Genomic DNA, 15,887 nt, shown 5'->3' with positions numbered 1-15,887 from the left:
GACAGACAGACAGACAGACAGACAGACATTTTCCCACAAACTTCCCACTTCCGTCACCAAATGATTGTCGGGACATAAATTGTTTGTCACAAGCACACTCAGACACACATACACACACACACACACACACACACACACACACACACACACACACACACACACACACACACACACACACACACACACACACACACACACACACACACACACACACACACACACACACACACACACACACACACACACACACACACACAGATGTATCACATGGATATGCATTGTCTAAAATAGTGAATGTGGGCGTCCCTTTTGTACGTGAATGTGTGTGTGTGTGTGTGTGTGTGTGTGTGTGTGTGTGTGTGTGTGTGTGTGTGTGTGTGTGTGTGTGTGTGTGTGTGTGTGTGTGTGTGTGTGTGTGTGTGTGTGTGTGTGTGTGTGTGTGTGTGTGTGTGTGTGTGTGTGTGTGTGTGTGTGTGTGTGTGTGTGCGTGTGTGCGTGTGTGTGTGTGTGTCTGAGAGACAGAGAGAATGTTCATGTGGGTGTTTTTGACGATCTTGTCTTTGATGACTCCTGTTGCTCTGGGCTATTCTCTCCTCTCCTCTCCTTTCCTCTCCTCACCTCCCTCCATCTATCTCTGGTCTTTCTCTCTTTCTGCCCAGTTTCAATCCTTTGTTATAAGCAGTCATTACTGCAGCTCTAGCTTGGCTCCTTAACACTCCTAATCAATTACACACAGCTCGAAGCCCACCTATGACCTATGACCTCAGCTACAGCCTAGGCTGTGTCTCTGTGTGTGTGTGTGTGTGTGTGTGTGTGTGTGTGTGTGTGTGTGTGTGTGTGTGTGTGTGTGTGTGGTGTGTGTGTGTGTGTGTGTGTGTGTGTGTGTGTGTGTGTGTGTGTGTGTGTGTGTGTGTGTGTGTGTGTGTGTGTGTGTGTGTGAGTGTGAGTGTGTGTGTGTGTGTGTGTGTGTGTGTGTGTGTGTGTGTGTGTGTGTGTGCGCGTGTGTGCGTGCATGTGTGCATGTACTTGTGCGTTTTAGAAGAACTTTGTACTGTCGTAAATGACTGCACACCTTCAGATGATCCTTTAGTCCGGCTTGGCTGTGCACTGCAACGAACACGCATAAAACCCGGGTTGGAAGGTCTCTGTCGCTGCACTAGTGACAGGTTGGTCAGGGCACCTGTTCAGTGGAGAGTGGAAATGGGAGGAGTATAGCGTGTTCTTCCACACGCTATTCTGAAACTCTTGCAGGTGAAAAGAAGCAGCTGGCAACTTCATGTGTATTGGAGAACACGGAGGACACATGCTCATCTACACCCTCCCACTTGACCAACTGTAGGGGTTAGCAAGTGACAGATTGTATTTCCTGTATTGAATTACAGGAAATTGGCATAATTACTAAATTGGGAGAAAATTGGAGAGGTGAGAAAAAACATGATCTTTTACAGATAGATAGATAACCTGACAGTGTAGATTGAGGAAAACGAGGGACAGTCTAATTAGTGACACAGTCTAAACTCCAGCCACAATCACACACTTACGACAAGTCAGTCCATTATTCTTCCATCAGTGTCTCAATACATTCACACACTGATCTTTTACTATCTTCTCTGCTTCTCACACACACACACACACACACACACACACACACACACACACACACACACACACACACACACACACACACACACACACACACACACACACACACACACACACACAGGGAGCAGAGAGCAGAGGGTGAACAGTTGTGTCTTGTGTTGTGCAATGTGTTCTGGTCAGATTTGGCTCAGCAGGGTTTCCCTTTCAGCACAGCAGGGGCTCTCAGCGGGTGAACCAGCCAACCAACTCATTCAGTTCTCTCTGGCACACACACACACACACACACACACACACACACACACACACACACACACACACACACACACACACACACACACACACACACACACACACACACACACACACACACACACACACACACACTGTTCCTCAAGTCATTAATGGCCTTTCATTCATTTGTTTTTCTCAGTCTCAGAAGGGACATTTGGTGTCGATTACAATCTGGCCTCTCCTTGAAAATCCCTGTACATAGGCCTGTATCCATATCCTATCAATTTAGTCCCTCCTGAGTCCTAGGCTGCACCTATACTAATAGCCTATATTTATATATATCTAATAGGCCTAGGCCTTTCCGTTATTTTGTCGAGACTTTTGTAGGCCCACAACAGTAGGCGATATCTGGCAAATTGTGACAATTTATCATTGGATTGATTGCCCTCATTTTATCTCTCTGATATATAAGATGAAACTTGTGTTGAGGAGGCCAAGAGCTTCTCTCTCTCTCTGTCTCTCTCTCTCTCTCTCTCTCTCTCTCTCTCTCTCTCTCTCTCTCTCTCTCTCTCTCTCTCTCTCTTTTTTTTTTCTCTCCCTCTCTCTCTCTCTCTCTCTCTCTCTCTCTCTCTCTCTCTCTCTCTCTCTCTCTCTCCCTCTCTCTCTCTTTCTGGCGTCATCCAGTCTAGAAAGTTCTTTATTTACACATATGAGTGTGTTAAAGCGGTCCAGGCTGTCGGTACACCCGCAGAGGAGAACAAATCAGCGACAAAGGACGCGTCTTCCAGGCCGACTCTGTCGCTGTGGAAACCGGCTGCTATTCCAGCGATGCGCCTCACTTCTTTAATGCCCTTTTCTCTCTCTTCCCTTTTCCGTTTCTCTCAATACTCTGGCAATGTATGGTCGCCTTTCTGCATGGCATTTGCAGTTGCAGTTTTTGTTACACATCACTTTGTTGATTTATGCTATTCAGGCGGCACTTGTACAACAACACACCAGAGAGAATCGAGTTTTCAACTTTTGTAGTGATGAGACAATAAGAGGCTACTGAAAAGAGACGGCCATAAAGGACCGTTCCGCTGAGATTTTATTTAGGCGGGGTATTATGTTCAAGTGACTTAAACACTCTTTCATCCTCTGGCGTCCATAATCATGACTTTTAATTTAAAGTGAATTTTATTGTCTTTGTAGAACACCAAGAATAAAAGTGTTTGCTGACTTTTGCACTTTTATATTTAGGGTTAGGCTACATTTCAAATAGGCCACTATTTCTGGAATTTAAAAACAACAACACAAAACATGTCCTTATAGTCTACAAAATGTTTTTTTTTTATGTAGGCTATTGTAATAAATAAATAATCTACGGCTATATTTTTCTACAGAGATATCCTAAAATAGCCCATGAGTCATAGGCTATTTTAGGATATCTATTATAACCCATGACTGACACATTTTGTATGTATTAATACTTGATTTCAACACCAGATGGTTGAAATTAGCCTACTGTGGAAGAAAGTAAGTTATTGCATTTATTTGTTTATTTTGACACATGACATGACAGAAGATATTGTCTGTCCTCAGTACCTGCAAACAGCTCGTCACTACTGCCCTTCAAAGCCAAAGTGCAGCAACTACAGGGAAAAAAGTTTCAACTGGTCAGCCAAATGAGATATTGGCATATAAGTGATATATTACACATTCTTGAGGTAATTGTTTATCCCCTAAAATCACGAAGGCTAATTGGGATACACAAATAAGTCGGTGTGTCCAAAAACGTAGACTGCACTTTGACTATGTAGGGCAGACTAGCCTATACCACCATCGATTCGGGACCAGTGCCACCTGCAGCACTTAGCCTACATACACCAGAGTCACGCAACTGGAAGCCAATAGGCCTAAACAACATGGACAATAGTGTACGCTGCTCAGTGCTCACTTTGGCACACACCACAAGGCAGTTGCGCACCTTCAAAGTTGGAACTTCTTAACATGTAGTAGGCTACTAGACTACACATTGGTGACTCAATAGTGCAGCAGCACCTGGTGTTTATTTGATGCAACGACAAGCACTGCAGCACTTGAAGCAAGCAGCCACTCCAGCCAGGCAGATCCAACAGACAGAACAACAGGTGCCTAGGGCCAGACGCGTCGCTAGGTCTCTACTAGGTCGGGGGCTTAGCCCCGCAGGCAACGGGCACATGCACGCGCGCGCAGCGCGCGTGCATGCGCCCCTCCTCCCGCGCGCGCGCGAAGCGCGCGCGCGCGATTTTTTCTGCGGATTTCGCGGATTAGGGTGCTTTTTTCCCCGTTTTTTGTTACTTTATTTCGGTTTTAGGGTTAGGGGTAGGGTTAGGTTAGGGTGATAGATATATAATTCCAAAAAAAAAAAAAAACTTTTAATTTTTTAATTTTTCATTTTTTTTTATTGGTGGCTTTGGACAAAACATTGGTGGCTATAGCCACCGAAGCCCACCCCTAACGACGCCACTGCCTAGGGCGTAGGCTACCACAGAGTTAGTCTTGTGGAAAGGCGCTCAGAGATTTGTTTGGGCAATTTCGGTTAGAAGTCCATCGTTGTTTGTTCCATTTTGATATTAAATTTCCCTATTTGATTCCATGTGGTTTTATTTCTTTCATCATTTAGTTTGTTTGGGGTTTTGGTGATGAAGCCTGTGCACATTATGGAGAACAAGACAAAGCATGTCCTCTTCCTCACCACAAGGCCTATATAGCCAAGGCAACTGAAGAAAGCCTGAGTGACAAGTAAAAGGCAGTCTCCATTCATTCAATATGAATGCAACTGAATCACTGAATCACACATGGTAACAGTAAGTTAGCTACTAATTGAATGGCAACTGTGTTTATCAGGCCTGATGGAATCTGTAGCTAACTACTGACAGGTCCATCACATGTGTAGCCTAGCCAACTGTATATAAGCACAGTTGTATATTACTGTGTATAGCCTAGAATCTATATTATATATATAAACTGATACGAGGTAGATCATGTAGGCCTATTTTGATAACCAGAACATTTTTATACACCTCATGTATTATCTTGACTACTGCAATGCTAGTTTAATATAACAAGATAAGATACATCTTTATTGATCCCCAAGGGGAAATTAAATGAGTCATAGCAGCAATAGTAGGCTAAGCATGAAACACAGGATATTCTGTAAGTACACATAGGCAAAGAATAAAGATAAAATACAATAGATTTACACTATAGATGTCTGTCCTTGGTCTGACTGAGTCAACATACTGTGTACTCTATCAATAAATGAAAGTATAATGTACAATCTATCAACAGTGAATAAGACTGATATACAGTGTCAACAGTCCTTCAGCAGTGAGTATTTGGTATTTCTACAATGAATGTCTACACAGTCTATAATAATAAATATGTGTGAATAATAAGCTACAGTTATCATTAACAGGCATCTATCACGGTTCTGCAGTGTGCATTCTAGTAGTCCATTTGTGACAGAGTCAAAGCAGCAGGACAGTATAATCCCAAAGAACAGAACAGACAGTGCAGGTCTCGAGTTCTCATATGGGGGTGTCAGGCATGGTTGTGAGGCCTGATGATGGCTACTGTTACAAAGGACTGTCCAGGTCTCTTTGTAGTGTACCAAAGGAGGATGAATTTAGATGAGAGGGGTTCATCAGGATAGCATTCAGCTTCCTCCTCATCCACCCCTCCACAACGACCTCCAAATTGTGAAGTTTAACTCCTACTATGGAGCTATCCTACTTCACCAGCTTGTTCAATTTGTTGGCATCCCTTGTATTAATGTTATCCTCACCCACCCCCGAACAAACCACAGAAAAGTTCCCTAGGAAGGAACAGCTTGCTCTGTCCCTTCCTGTAGACTACTGTGTAGAAGGCTTCAAAGTTGTCAGTACAGTCCGGTTAATTGTTTATGTGTACTCATAGGAACTTTAAGGTGTCCACCATTGCCACCTCCTCCCATCAGATGGTGATGGGAGCCTCTTCTTGCTCCACCAGTCGTCCACCATCAGCTCCTTAATGTTATCAATGTTGAGCTGGAAGTGATTGTTGTCACACCACCACCCTATGAAGCTCTCCACCAGGGCTCTGTACTCCTCATTGTCATCTGTGATGCAGCTGAAAATGGAATAATGAGATCTTTTGTAGGTGGTACGTCCCTAAGTTGAAGTGGATGTAGGAGATGTAGAGAGTGAACGGGAAAGGTGTAATTATACTGTAGTTCCTGGTACCGTCCGTTTATACTACTCGATTTGCTGTTGCACCCCTATTGGACCCCCTAATCTAATCTAAACTGCCTGACTCTCTGTGTGTTAAATGTCCCATTGAAAACCACTGAAGAAATGTCAAAGAAGAACACAGTAAAATTACCAGTGTCATTTAACTCAGATTGTTAAAATGGAGTATAGAACACAGTCAAATTATCAGTGTCAATATATCTCTATAAAAATTGACCCAAATGGTACAGTAAAACTAAGGATTTTTACTGTGAAGGAACCATTGAAATCTGAGAGAACTAAATTTGGTGGAACTGTCATTACGGTCTTCTTGACCAGTGGTTTTCAAACCTTTTCATGTCAACGACCCACACATTAATATAGCCAATGGATAAAATAGAGTTAAAGTGGTTAACTGGATTAACTCATTTAACTGGGACCCCTGGGCGTCCACAGAATCCACTTTGAGAACCACTGCTCTTGACAACTATTTGTCCAAAGGCTGTGCTAATATATGTTTGTGAAGTTAATCTTTTTTGTCTTTAATTCATGATAAATACTATACCAAATAAATGTAGCAATTGCAACCTTTTTTGGTTGCACAGTCTGTGTGTGCACATTCATGTCAGCCACTTAAACTCAGTCCACTCTTTTGAATGTTAAGATTTAATGAGTCAATAAGGAAACATGGGAAAATAGATTTGAACACAATAAACAGTCAAAAACTATCGCAGCAACCACACAGCAGGTTCAGTCCAGCTCATCATACATACATACAGTCACATACAGCAATAAACAGTAAGAATAATAAACAAAGGTAAACAGTCTCATATCTCTTCATGGCAAGAATTCAACAAAGTACACATTATACATACACTCGTGTACACAGATACACACAGGGTGTGGGAGCATGAGTGTGTTATGCGGCATTCATTTTCACCTTCACGCACATTCATGTGCACTCACACGCTCTCTTTCTCTCACACACACACACACACACACACACACACGCACACACGCACGCACGCACGCACGCGCGCACGCACACACACACACACGCACATGTACACACACACACACACACACACACACACACACACACACAATAACGAGATGCGGGAGCATTAGTGTGTATTTGTCATTTTCATTCTTCAGTGTGCTTGCACACACACACATTAACATTTTTAATTCAAACATACACAAACGATACATTTACACAGGAAGAGAAGATCCGTTGTTAACCACTTTAACCCTGACGTCCCTATTTTGGAAAATTGTCAAAAATTGATAAAACATTTTTAAATAGCAAAAATTGCAGATCTACAAGCTCACAACGCATCGCGACACATTGTGAGCTTTTAGATAGGCTATTCATCATAGAACAAAGTATATAGGGCTCAAGTGGTTAGAGTGTAACCCAGCTGTAGGCTACTAGACATGTGATGGTAGCTTAACACAGTGAGCTCTGAGTTCTTGAAACACAAGCTGGTTTTCATCCATTTTTTTATATGAATTTCCATGTATCAGAAAGGCTCAATGGGAACAACACATTTATGTTTTTTTGTTTTACAAAATTTCCATGATATCACAATGTTTCTTTTGAGGTGTACAAGGTTGTGTTGCTAAATAAATTATGCTATAAATCGTTCGGATGTCATCTTGCCTAATAGTAATAAATTCTTGAAAACACATTCTGTTGACTTTCTGACATAACTATATCGTGCCCCCATTTTTGGCATTTGGTTAACATCCAATTTGCATTAGTATGTAAACTCAGCTACTGTGGGTTCAATTCTGTCACATGAACTTGGCGGCCTAACCCCCCGTAACTAGATATGGGTTGTTTTAATTTGAAATCTACTTGGGTCACACAGGGTAAAAATTCAGATATTCTGTTGCTGTGTAAATCTATTGTAACCACATCTATGACTGCATGATTGGATTTGACTTTTGACCTATAAGTGCTGGGGCCTGACCCCTCGCTCTCCAACATCGCTAAGTGTAATCTCTTGTCTTGTGCACCAGTCAGAGAAATCTCCACAACATCACCATATAATTATGAGTAAACAAGTTCTGTTCATGAGAGAGAGCGAGCCTGATTTCATGCGTGCGTGTGTCAGTTCAGGATGTCTTATGTATTGAAATGAATTACGACAAGAGACATCATCTGTTCATACTTAGACCTATCAAATGAGCAGCATCGCTAACTACATGTTCATCCCTCCTCCACGCTTCTAATATCCCTGTTTTAGTAGAACGATAAGGGCTGGGGTCAATTCAACATGATAAAAATAGAAAGGGCTATAAACAGAGCACTGATTCTCACTTCTTTCTTAAAAACTTGGTTCTACAATGCAAGGGGTTTTCTAGACCATTTCATCTTACACTTACTTTACTTAAAGTGAATTGAGCCCAGTCCTGGAAGTGATGCATAGTATATGAACTCAGGGTGTGTTGAACTCCTTACATCGTTGTTCCATGATGACAAAGCCTCCTACTCTTTCATTGTGATTAGTACTTCTTTTTTTTCTTTTTTTTTACCTTTTACTTGAATTGAAACTTTACACATCTGTACTACATTTTAGGACCTCAGGCCTAATAGAGCCCTTTCAAAATCCTTGCGTCATTTCAAAAATGCTGTTTGCAATAAGGCCGTTTTCTTTTTCAGATTTCTCAAAGACGCAAGGCTTTTGTCCGACAACAGCGCTCTATATCTCCTCAATCAGGTATCCCATGCTTTTCAAGTGATTTCACAGCCCTCCTATGCCTCCTTTTTGCATACCTCTTACTAAGCATTCAGTTTATTTCATGTGGGGACACGTACTCTATGGTGCAATGAGGGTGAAATGAGAAGAACTATTGATATTGATGTTTGGTCAGTTGGATTCAGCTACCCTGACCCTGATGTGGAAGGCCACATACGCGAACATTATGAAGAACACTTGATTTACTGACAGATGTATACTTTTGAGACACCTTGTAACAAGCACACCTAATGTATTTGACATTATTTTAAACCATATTAAAATATAGTTGTGTCCAGATTAGTTTGGGACTCAAACAAGTCAGACTACAATGTATGTACTCTAGGCATGTCAACACTATGATGTAATAATTTCATTAAAACATACAAGTCTGAAAAATATTACATTGACGGCCATGTAGCTTATTATGCACTATACAATGGAAATAAGATAACATTTTGAGCCATTGAAGAGGACCTTTTATCATCAATTGTGGACAACATGATTACTACACTGTTTCTTAGGTCCAATTAGTTATCCACAATGACTTTGTTCCATTTTCTAATCTGTCTCTGTTGAAGAGAATCTTGTCCATCTACATTGTCTCACCATGTTGCCTATGCATCATCATCTATTCACATGTGCTAGCTGCCAAAACACGGATAACGATCAAAAGGGGATTAAAACTCAATTTAACAATTCTGTCCTTCCTCTCGTCTGACATTATTATCATTACAGCCAGAAGCAAGGACACTAACGGAAGCAATGCCATAGAAGCGATGACATTTGAGAAACACAACGGATTTATTCTCAATTAAAGGAGTGTTTGGGTTTATCTTCCTGGTGATGTCATTAACGAGACAGTTATTTTATGAAGTAGTGAATTACCATTCAGTGATAGAGTTAGTGGCCAAACACTTCACTGAGGTTTGCTGTGGGAAACAAATAGGTCTCACATTACTGAACTGGATTTTAGGGGAATTCAAAACAAAGCAAAGTATTGCAACCGAATTATCAAATACAATTTACACTAGGATGGGATGTTATGTCTCAGTTCACTTAACCTCCTAGGAGCTGCAGTGTGGCACAGTGTTTTGTTTGCCTGGCCAAAGAAATTATCTAAATTATGTTCACAAATACAGGTTGGACTGACCTAGAGCACAGGAAGAGAACACATTAATTCTTAAATTGAGTGCTGTTCCCCTTTAGATAACACAATGGCAAGCAGGACAAGAATAACATCTATTATGTGCTGGTTATGTGCTGTCTGTGCCGAGAGTTATGACCTATAATTCTAGTCCTTCCTTAAAGCAAGGCTTAGGAAGAAAGGCCTTGATTGCTTCCCTAAATCGTTTTGCTCCAATCTGAATGATGAATCAATTAATAAACAGTCTACAATCATTCTGTGTCCCGTTCACTCTAACATTGCATTATAAGTACATGTGTGTGTGTAGGCGTGTGTGTGTGTGTGTGTGTGTGTGTGTGTGTGTGTGTGTGTGTGTGTGTGTGTGTGTGTGTGTGTGTGTGTGTGTGTGTGTGTGTGTGTGTGTGTGTGTGTGTGTGTGTGTGTGTGTGTGTGTGTGTGTGTGTGTGTGTGTGTGTGTGTGTGTGTGTGTGTGTGTGTGTGTGAGAGAGAGAGAGAGAGAGAGAGAGAGAGTGTTGGCAATATATATAAGTGCTATCACCAAACCGACCAACAACTGCATGACACAAAAATAGGGTGCTCTGTTGAAACAAACACCAAGCACCTTGTTACTAAGTAGGAGTTGTACGCTACATGAAAGTAGCCTCCCACAGAACTCTTTGAAAGGTATACTGACACAATTAGGGCAAACTCTTAGACATGTACAGTAAAACTCACAGGGAATCGCATTTAGAATATTAAGTGCATTAGAAGAGTGGAGCACAGCAGACTTTTCTTATTAGGACGAACTAAGACGATTCAACTTCTAAAAGTCTAGTTATCATAGTTCTATTTGGCCACCTTAGCATGTAGTATCACCCATCAACTTATCCAATTCAAGGGTGTCAATTGGGTCCCAGGTTATAGGCAATTTATACACCCCAAGCGTTTGCATTTTACCTAAAATTCCAATAATTCATTTTACGGCTGTTTTCTGTGGGCCGTGTGTGTTTGTGTGACTGTCAGTCACAAGTATATTGTAGCCTATGTTGTGCAGTGTTGTATGTGCGTTCCACATGGAATGTTCTGTATTTAGTGTAGCCTCAGGATGTCTTGGTGGTATTTCCTTGGTACTATTTGTATGTAAGAACCCCATGTCAATGTCATATAATTCTTTCATACTTTTTTGCCACGCTCTAGTTTTTTTTTCTGAAATGATGCCTCTGATTATTGATGTATAAACGTTTACTGTTTCCTACATCTGTATGTCTCAATTACTGTATGTCTCAAAGCTGTACGTGTCAGTATACCTGGGAAAGAATCTGTTTAGGTTAGGGTGTCTTGTATCCAAGGCTCAAATCCTGTCTGAAATAGGATCGCTACTCTTCTATGTATCATACAACCTTCGTACACGTGCCCAACTGAGCAAGGACGTAGCGATTAGCACTACACAGAAGAGGGACGAGTCCTGCTTCCTTTGATCCAAGGCTCCAGTGACCAGAATTGTTAAATCCATCAGAGAGAGGCCACTAAACCCATTATCAAATGGATTCAGATCCCCGTAACCAAGGCGTTGCACTTAACCACCACTACAACAACTGCAAAGACTGCATTGGAAATAAAATGTGGCAAAACTATCACACACCCCATTCTCTGGCTGGACCTGCATCTGGTGATGTTTGATGTATGTTGTTCAAACATCAGTCAGTCTCTCCTACGTGTTGTACTCTTCATCGCTGGGTTCTGATTTGATATCCTCTGGGTTTAGTAAAGGGAACTGGTGCTGGCCTGTAGTCCTGGTACACACGTACCACTCTTTAATGTTAGACACCTGAGGTAAGGGCGGGTTGACTGAGCGCTGGCTCCTCCGCTGGGTCCGGGAGCTCTGCTGCTGCTGGGCCAGCCGGCTCTTCACCAGGCCCGACAGTGAAAGGTCAAGGGGCATTGCCACGGGAGACGAACTCCGCAGCAGAAGCTTATGGTCTACTTCCCGGAGCATGCCGTGATCCAACAGGGGAGGGAAACGAACGTTTATGCCTGGGTGCGAGGGAGAGTGGCGGTTCATTTTGAGATCGAGAGGCTCGAGCAGAGCTTGATGAGGTGTTTGGTGTGGCTGGTGGACGAGGGACTCATATGGGTCGTGGGGTTCAGAGGTAGGTGATGACTTGATGTGGACCTTCATGTGTTTACGCAGCGAGCTGGGGTGAGTGTAGGACTTGGTGCAGCCCAGCGCTTTGCAGTCGTAGGGCTTGGAGGCTGTATGGACCTGCGAATGCTTCTTGCGGTCGCTGCTGTTAGCGAAGCGGCGTTCGCAGAACTCACACTGGAACGGTTTCTCACCTGGAAGACACAGACATGCATTATACTGATGATCAGAATATTCAGACTGTGTCTATGGCTTTTCCGTAAAAATAAAATGTATGATATTCAATTATCACATACATTTCACATTGTATACACATTGTGGAAATTGTACAGAGTCTGTATAGTAGCCTACTGAAGCAGGATATTGCACTCCCCTGCTGTATTTATGCCTAGTTTCTGAGAAAGATGTTTTCTTAAACAAAATCAATTGCAATTGTACCTTTGAAGAGGTAGCTTACAGTTTTTTATTCCATCACATATATATCGAGTAACTTCCATAACTGATATTTGCATCTATAGTCATCTATGTTGCTTTTTGTTATTATAATATCTTCCTCTAATATTTAGCCGCCATGTGGAGCTATTACATTTTTATAACACAATGCATGAAACATACATTTGAATAAAACCTTAAAGTGTGAAAAGAATGATGGAATTTGCTGCTACATATTGGCCATGTTAAAAGCATAGACTGACCCTTTTCAAATCTCTAAATGTGTCAACAACAAAACAGTTGAACAGTAAACCACGTGAAACCCCTCATTTTTGGAAGGAGTGGGAAATGTTTAAGGGTTTTGTTTTCAATTTTCGAAAATACAAAATAAGGAAAAAATATATTTCACACACACACACACACACACACACACACACACACACACACACACACACACACACACACACACACACGTCAGATTCTAATTTTCCACACACACTCATACATAATATGTACCATGCAAACAACTATGTTGGGCCTTGTATTGAAAGATATTTCATGTCCAGTTAAAGTCATTTAAATGAAAGGAATCCTCCATTATGCACTTAATGTGTAGATTGCTACATATTGAGATGAAAATGTCATGTTATGTCACTGAATGGCAATTACAAAAGGTGGTATATGCCATTTGAAGGAAAAAAGTTTGTATTGTTTACTATTTCCTATTCACTTTTTCATAGCTTTGTGGGACATGCCTATTACATTTTTTACATTCAGCTGCTGTAGGAATAATATACAGTGTCAGTAGGCCTATGTAGTCATTTTCTGTTTAACTGGGTGGTGAAACTGTTTTATTATTGTTATTACAGTTACCTTACTAACAAACCTTGTAAAATAAATGTGCACGCATTAACTGAATTATTCTGATATGGTAACGGCCCACTGGTCCTCATCACTACATCATCAGACAGAAACAGCAGCATCCTGATTTGCACAGCTGGCTCCGGTCACCTTACATGACTCCTCCTGGGCTGCAGGCAGAGCGCTGGATTCTCTAGGAAGGGGTTAGGAAAGAAGGGAGGAAGGAAGGATGCGTGGTTGGGAATCGGTACCGAATTGAGCCCACATGTAAACATGGAGGGGATCCCTGCCAGGGAACACTTTGAAGATTATCCCTATTCATCTCGTTATACAGACACGGCAAATCTTTAAAACAACCGTCTTAACATGATGACACGGTTGCATTAAAAAAAAGAAAAAGAGAAAAAGAAATTACGTTTTCCATGTAACACTATGTAAAACGCTTTTTACCCGTGTGCGTCCTGGTGTGGATCTTGAGGTTCTCGGAGCGGGCGAACATCTTGCCGCAGTTGGGGAAGGCGCAGGAGAAGGGCTTCTCCCCGGTGTGAACCCTGATGTGGTTGATCAGTTTGTATTTGGCTTTGAACGCCTTGCCGCCCCGCAGACACTCGTCCCACATGCACACATGGCTCAGGCTCGTCTCGAGCCCCGCCGCGACGTGCTCGGTGGTGACGTGGTCCACCAGCTCGTGCATGGAGCTGAAAGTTTGCTCGCAGACCGCCGTTGTCCGCTCGAGCTTTTGTCTCGAGGAAGTTGTCCGCTCGCTCTCGGTCCATTTGCACGCCAGCTCCGTCTTGACGACGACGGGGCCTCTGGAGAAGTCCAACAGGCCGTCTAACGTTAATACTCCCACTCCTCCTCCGCCGCCGGGAACGTTGACAGCGGAGGCTGGGACGTTGGTGCTAGCGCGTTGCTGCTGCTGCTGCTGCTGGGGCGGCGGAGCGATGTTGGAGGCCCCGGAGTTGTTGTTCCCCAGCGGAGAGACGAGGCCATTGTGCCTGGCTACAACAGCCGCCCGCTGCATGCTAAACCGCGGCGGGCTGCTTCGTGCCCCCCGCTCCTGTCGCGGTGTGGATGCCTCGCTTTTCTCCTTAAAATCGGTCAGATCCGAGCGGGAAGCCGTTTAGCGCTGTCTTCCCCCCCTTCCTGGCCCGTTTTGATGTCGGGAAAGGCGCATGCGGCGGTCTTGTTACCCCCCGCTGTTCGGTGTTAGACCCCGGGAGTCAGACCCTCCATGCTAGTTATTCACACAGTGAATGGAGGGGAATTGAGTCAAAAGGAGCAGAGTGGGCCGTGTCCCATTTCTGTGAGGCGGCATCCTTCTTCCCTTGCCTTTTCGACTCCTCGCTCTCTCCCTTGTCTCACTGGCATGTCAGTCTGCAAATAATCACTGAATAAATATAGAGAGACCGACGAATATAAACACGAGGAGTGATTATGAATACATTATAAATAATAACCATGTGGGTAGCCAGTATATAGGGTCAGACAACCTCAATTCAATTAATTTCAAATTTGACTTAGCCAAAACACGCTATTAACATCTTATAACACTCCTGAACGCCATAGGACTACAAAAACACCACGGCTGTGAAGAGGAGACAGCCTATAGAGAAAAGGTGACACACACTTCCCCTGATATTCCAATCCAAATAAGCCTATAAAATGGCAAAAATCAAAAGAATGATATTCATGGTAGAAAGAGAGAATGATACTGTGAGTTACCCTACCATACCTTCCTTGCTGATTTCAATCAGGTAGGTGGCACTGTCAGTGACCAAATATTTTGTCATCTGCACAAAATCAATGTAAGCCTATATGATTTCCGCAGGCTAAAATAATAATAATAAAAACAACCCTGCAGTTCCTTGTGTTTACAAAGTTCAAGTCTTGTGGCAGAGGCTCAGGCAACTCACTGAAATAAAATAGGACATGCCCTGGGTCTACAAACACCACGGGGTTGAAAGTAGATGGTATTCACTGCCAACATTTTTTATTTCCCCCTTTTTATTTTGTAGGCCTAAATAGCCTATACTGTTTTATATTTGTTGATTATATTTATTTTGGTGTCATTTTTATGCTATGTTGATGAATTGAATACATAGATAGGTCCACAATGGAAACAAGTCCCCATGCAGGACTTTTGTTGTTATCCTTTTAGCACAAATGTCTGACTGTACCTCTTGCTGTTTACATTTCTGTCTAATAAAGTATTCAATCAATCAATCAAACCATCTTTCTGTGTTTTTTTCATTATTTTTATTTGACCTTTATTTATACAGGTGAAGTCCCATTGAGACACAAGATCTCTTTTATTTGTTTTATGATTTGTACTTTATTTTCTTTTGTAGACAAACAAACAGAGAAATTTCTTTCAACAGATGATGCAAACATTTTTTAGACAAGACATACAATAGACATCACAAGAACATTCTTAAACCAATAACTACATTACTAACGATTATAACAAGACAAGACATACCATACACATCATACAAATGAACAAAACAAACACAACA

At 42.2% G+C, this 15,887-nt stretch overlaps 1 protein-coding gene across 1 annotated transcript; it reads right to left on the bottom strand.

Annotated features, from left to right (window-relative positions):
* Positions 1-6,712: 6,712 nt before the first annotated feature.
* On the bottom strand, positions 6,713-15,136 carry LOC311058190 (uncharacterized protein). The gene is made up of 2 exons (XM_084075554.1): positions 13,819-15,136; positions 6,713-12,269 (listed from the first exon to the last, which is right to left on the bottom strand). Exons 1-2 carry the CDS (start codon positions 14,390-14,392, stop codon positions 11,644-11,646), a joined length of 1,200 nt encoding a protein of 399 aa, XP_083931680.1. The 5' UTR covers positions 14,393-15,136; the 3' UTR covers positions 6,713-11,643.
* Between the last annotated feature and the right edge of the window lie 751 nt (positions 15,137-15,887).

Source organism: Gymnoscopelus microlampas, assembly GCF_963454915.1.
Source record: "Gymnoscopelus microlampas genome assembly, chromosome: 13".
In the NCBI taxonomy this organism is placed as follows: Eukaryota; Metazoa; Chordata; class Actinopteri; order Myctophiformes; family Myctophidae; genus Gymnoscopelus; species Gymnoscopelus microlampas.
The sequence above is the reverse complement of the archived record's forward strand: the minus strand, read 5'-3'. Positions and strand labels throughout refer to the sequence as shown.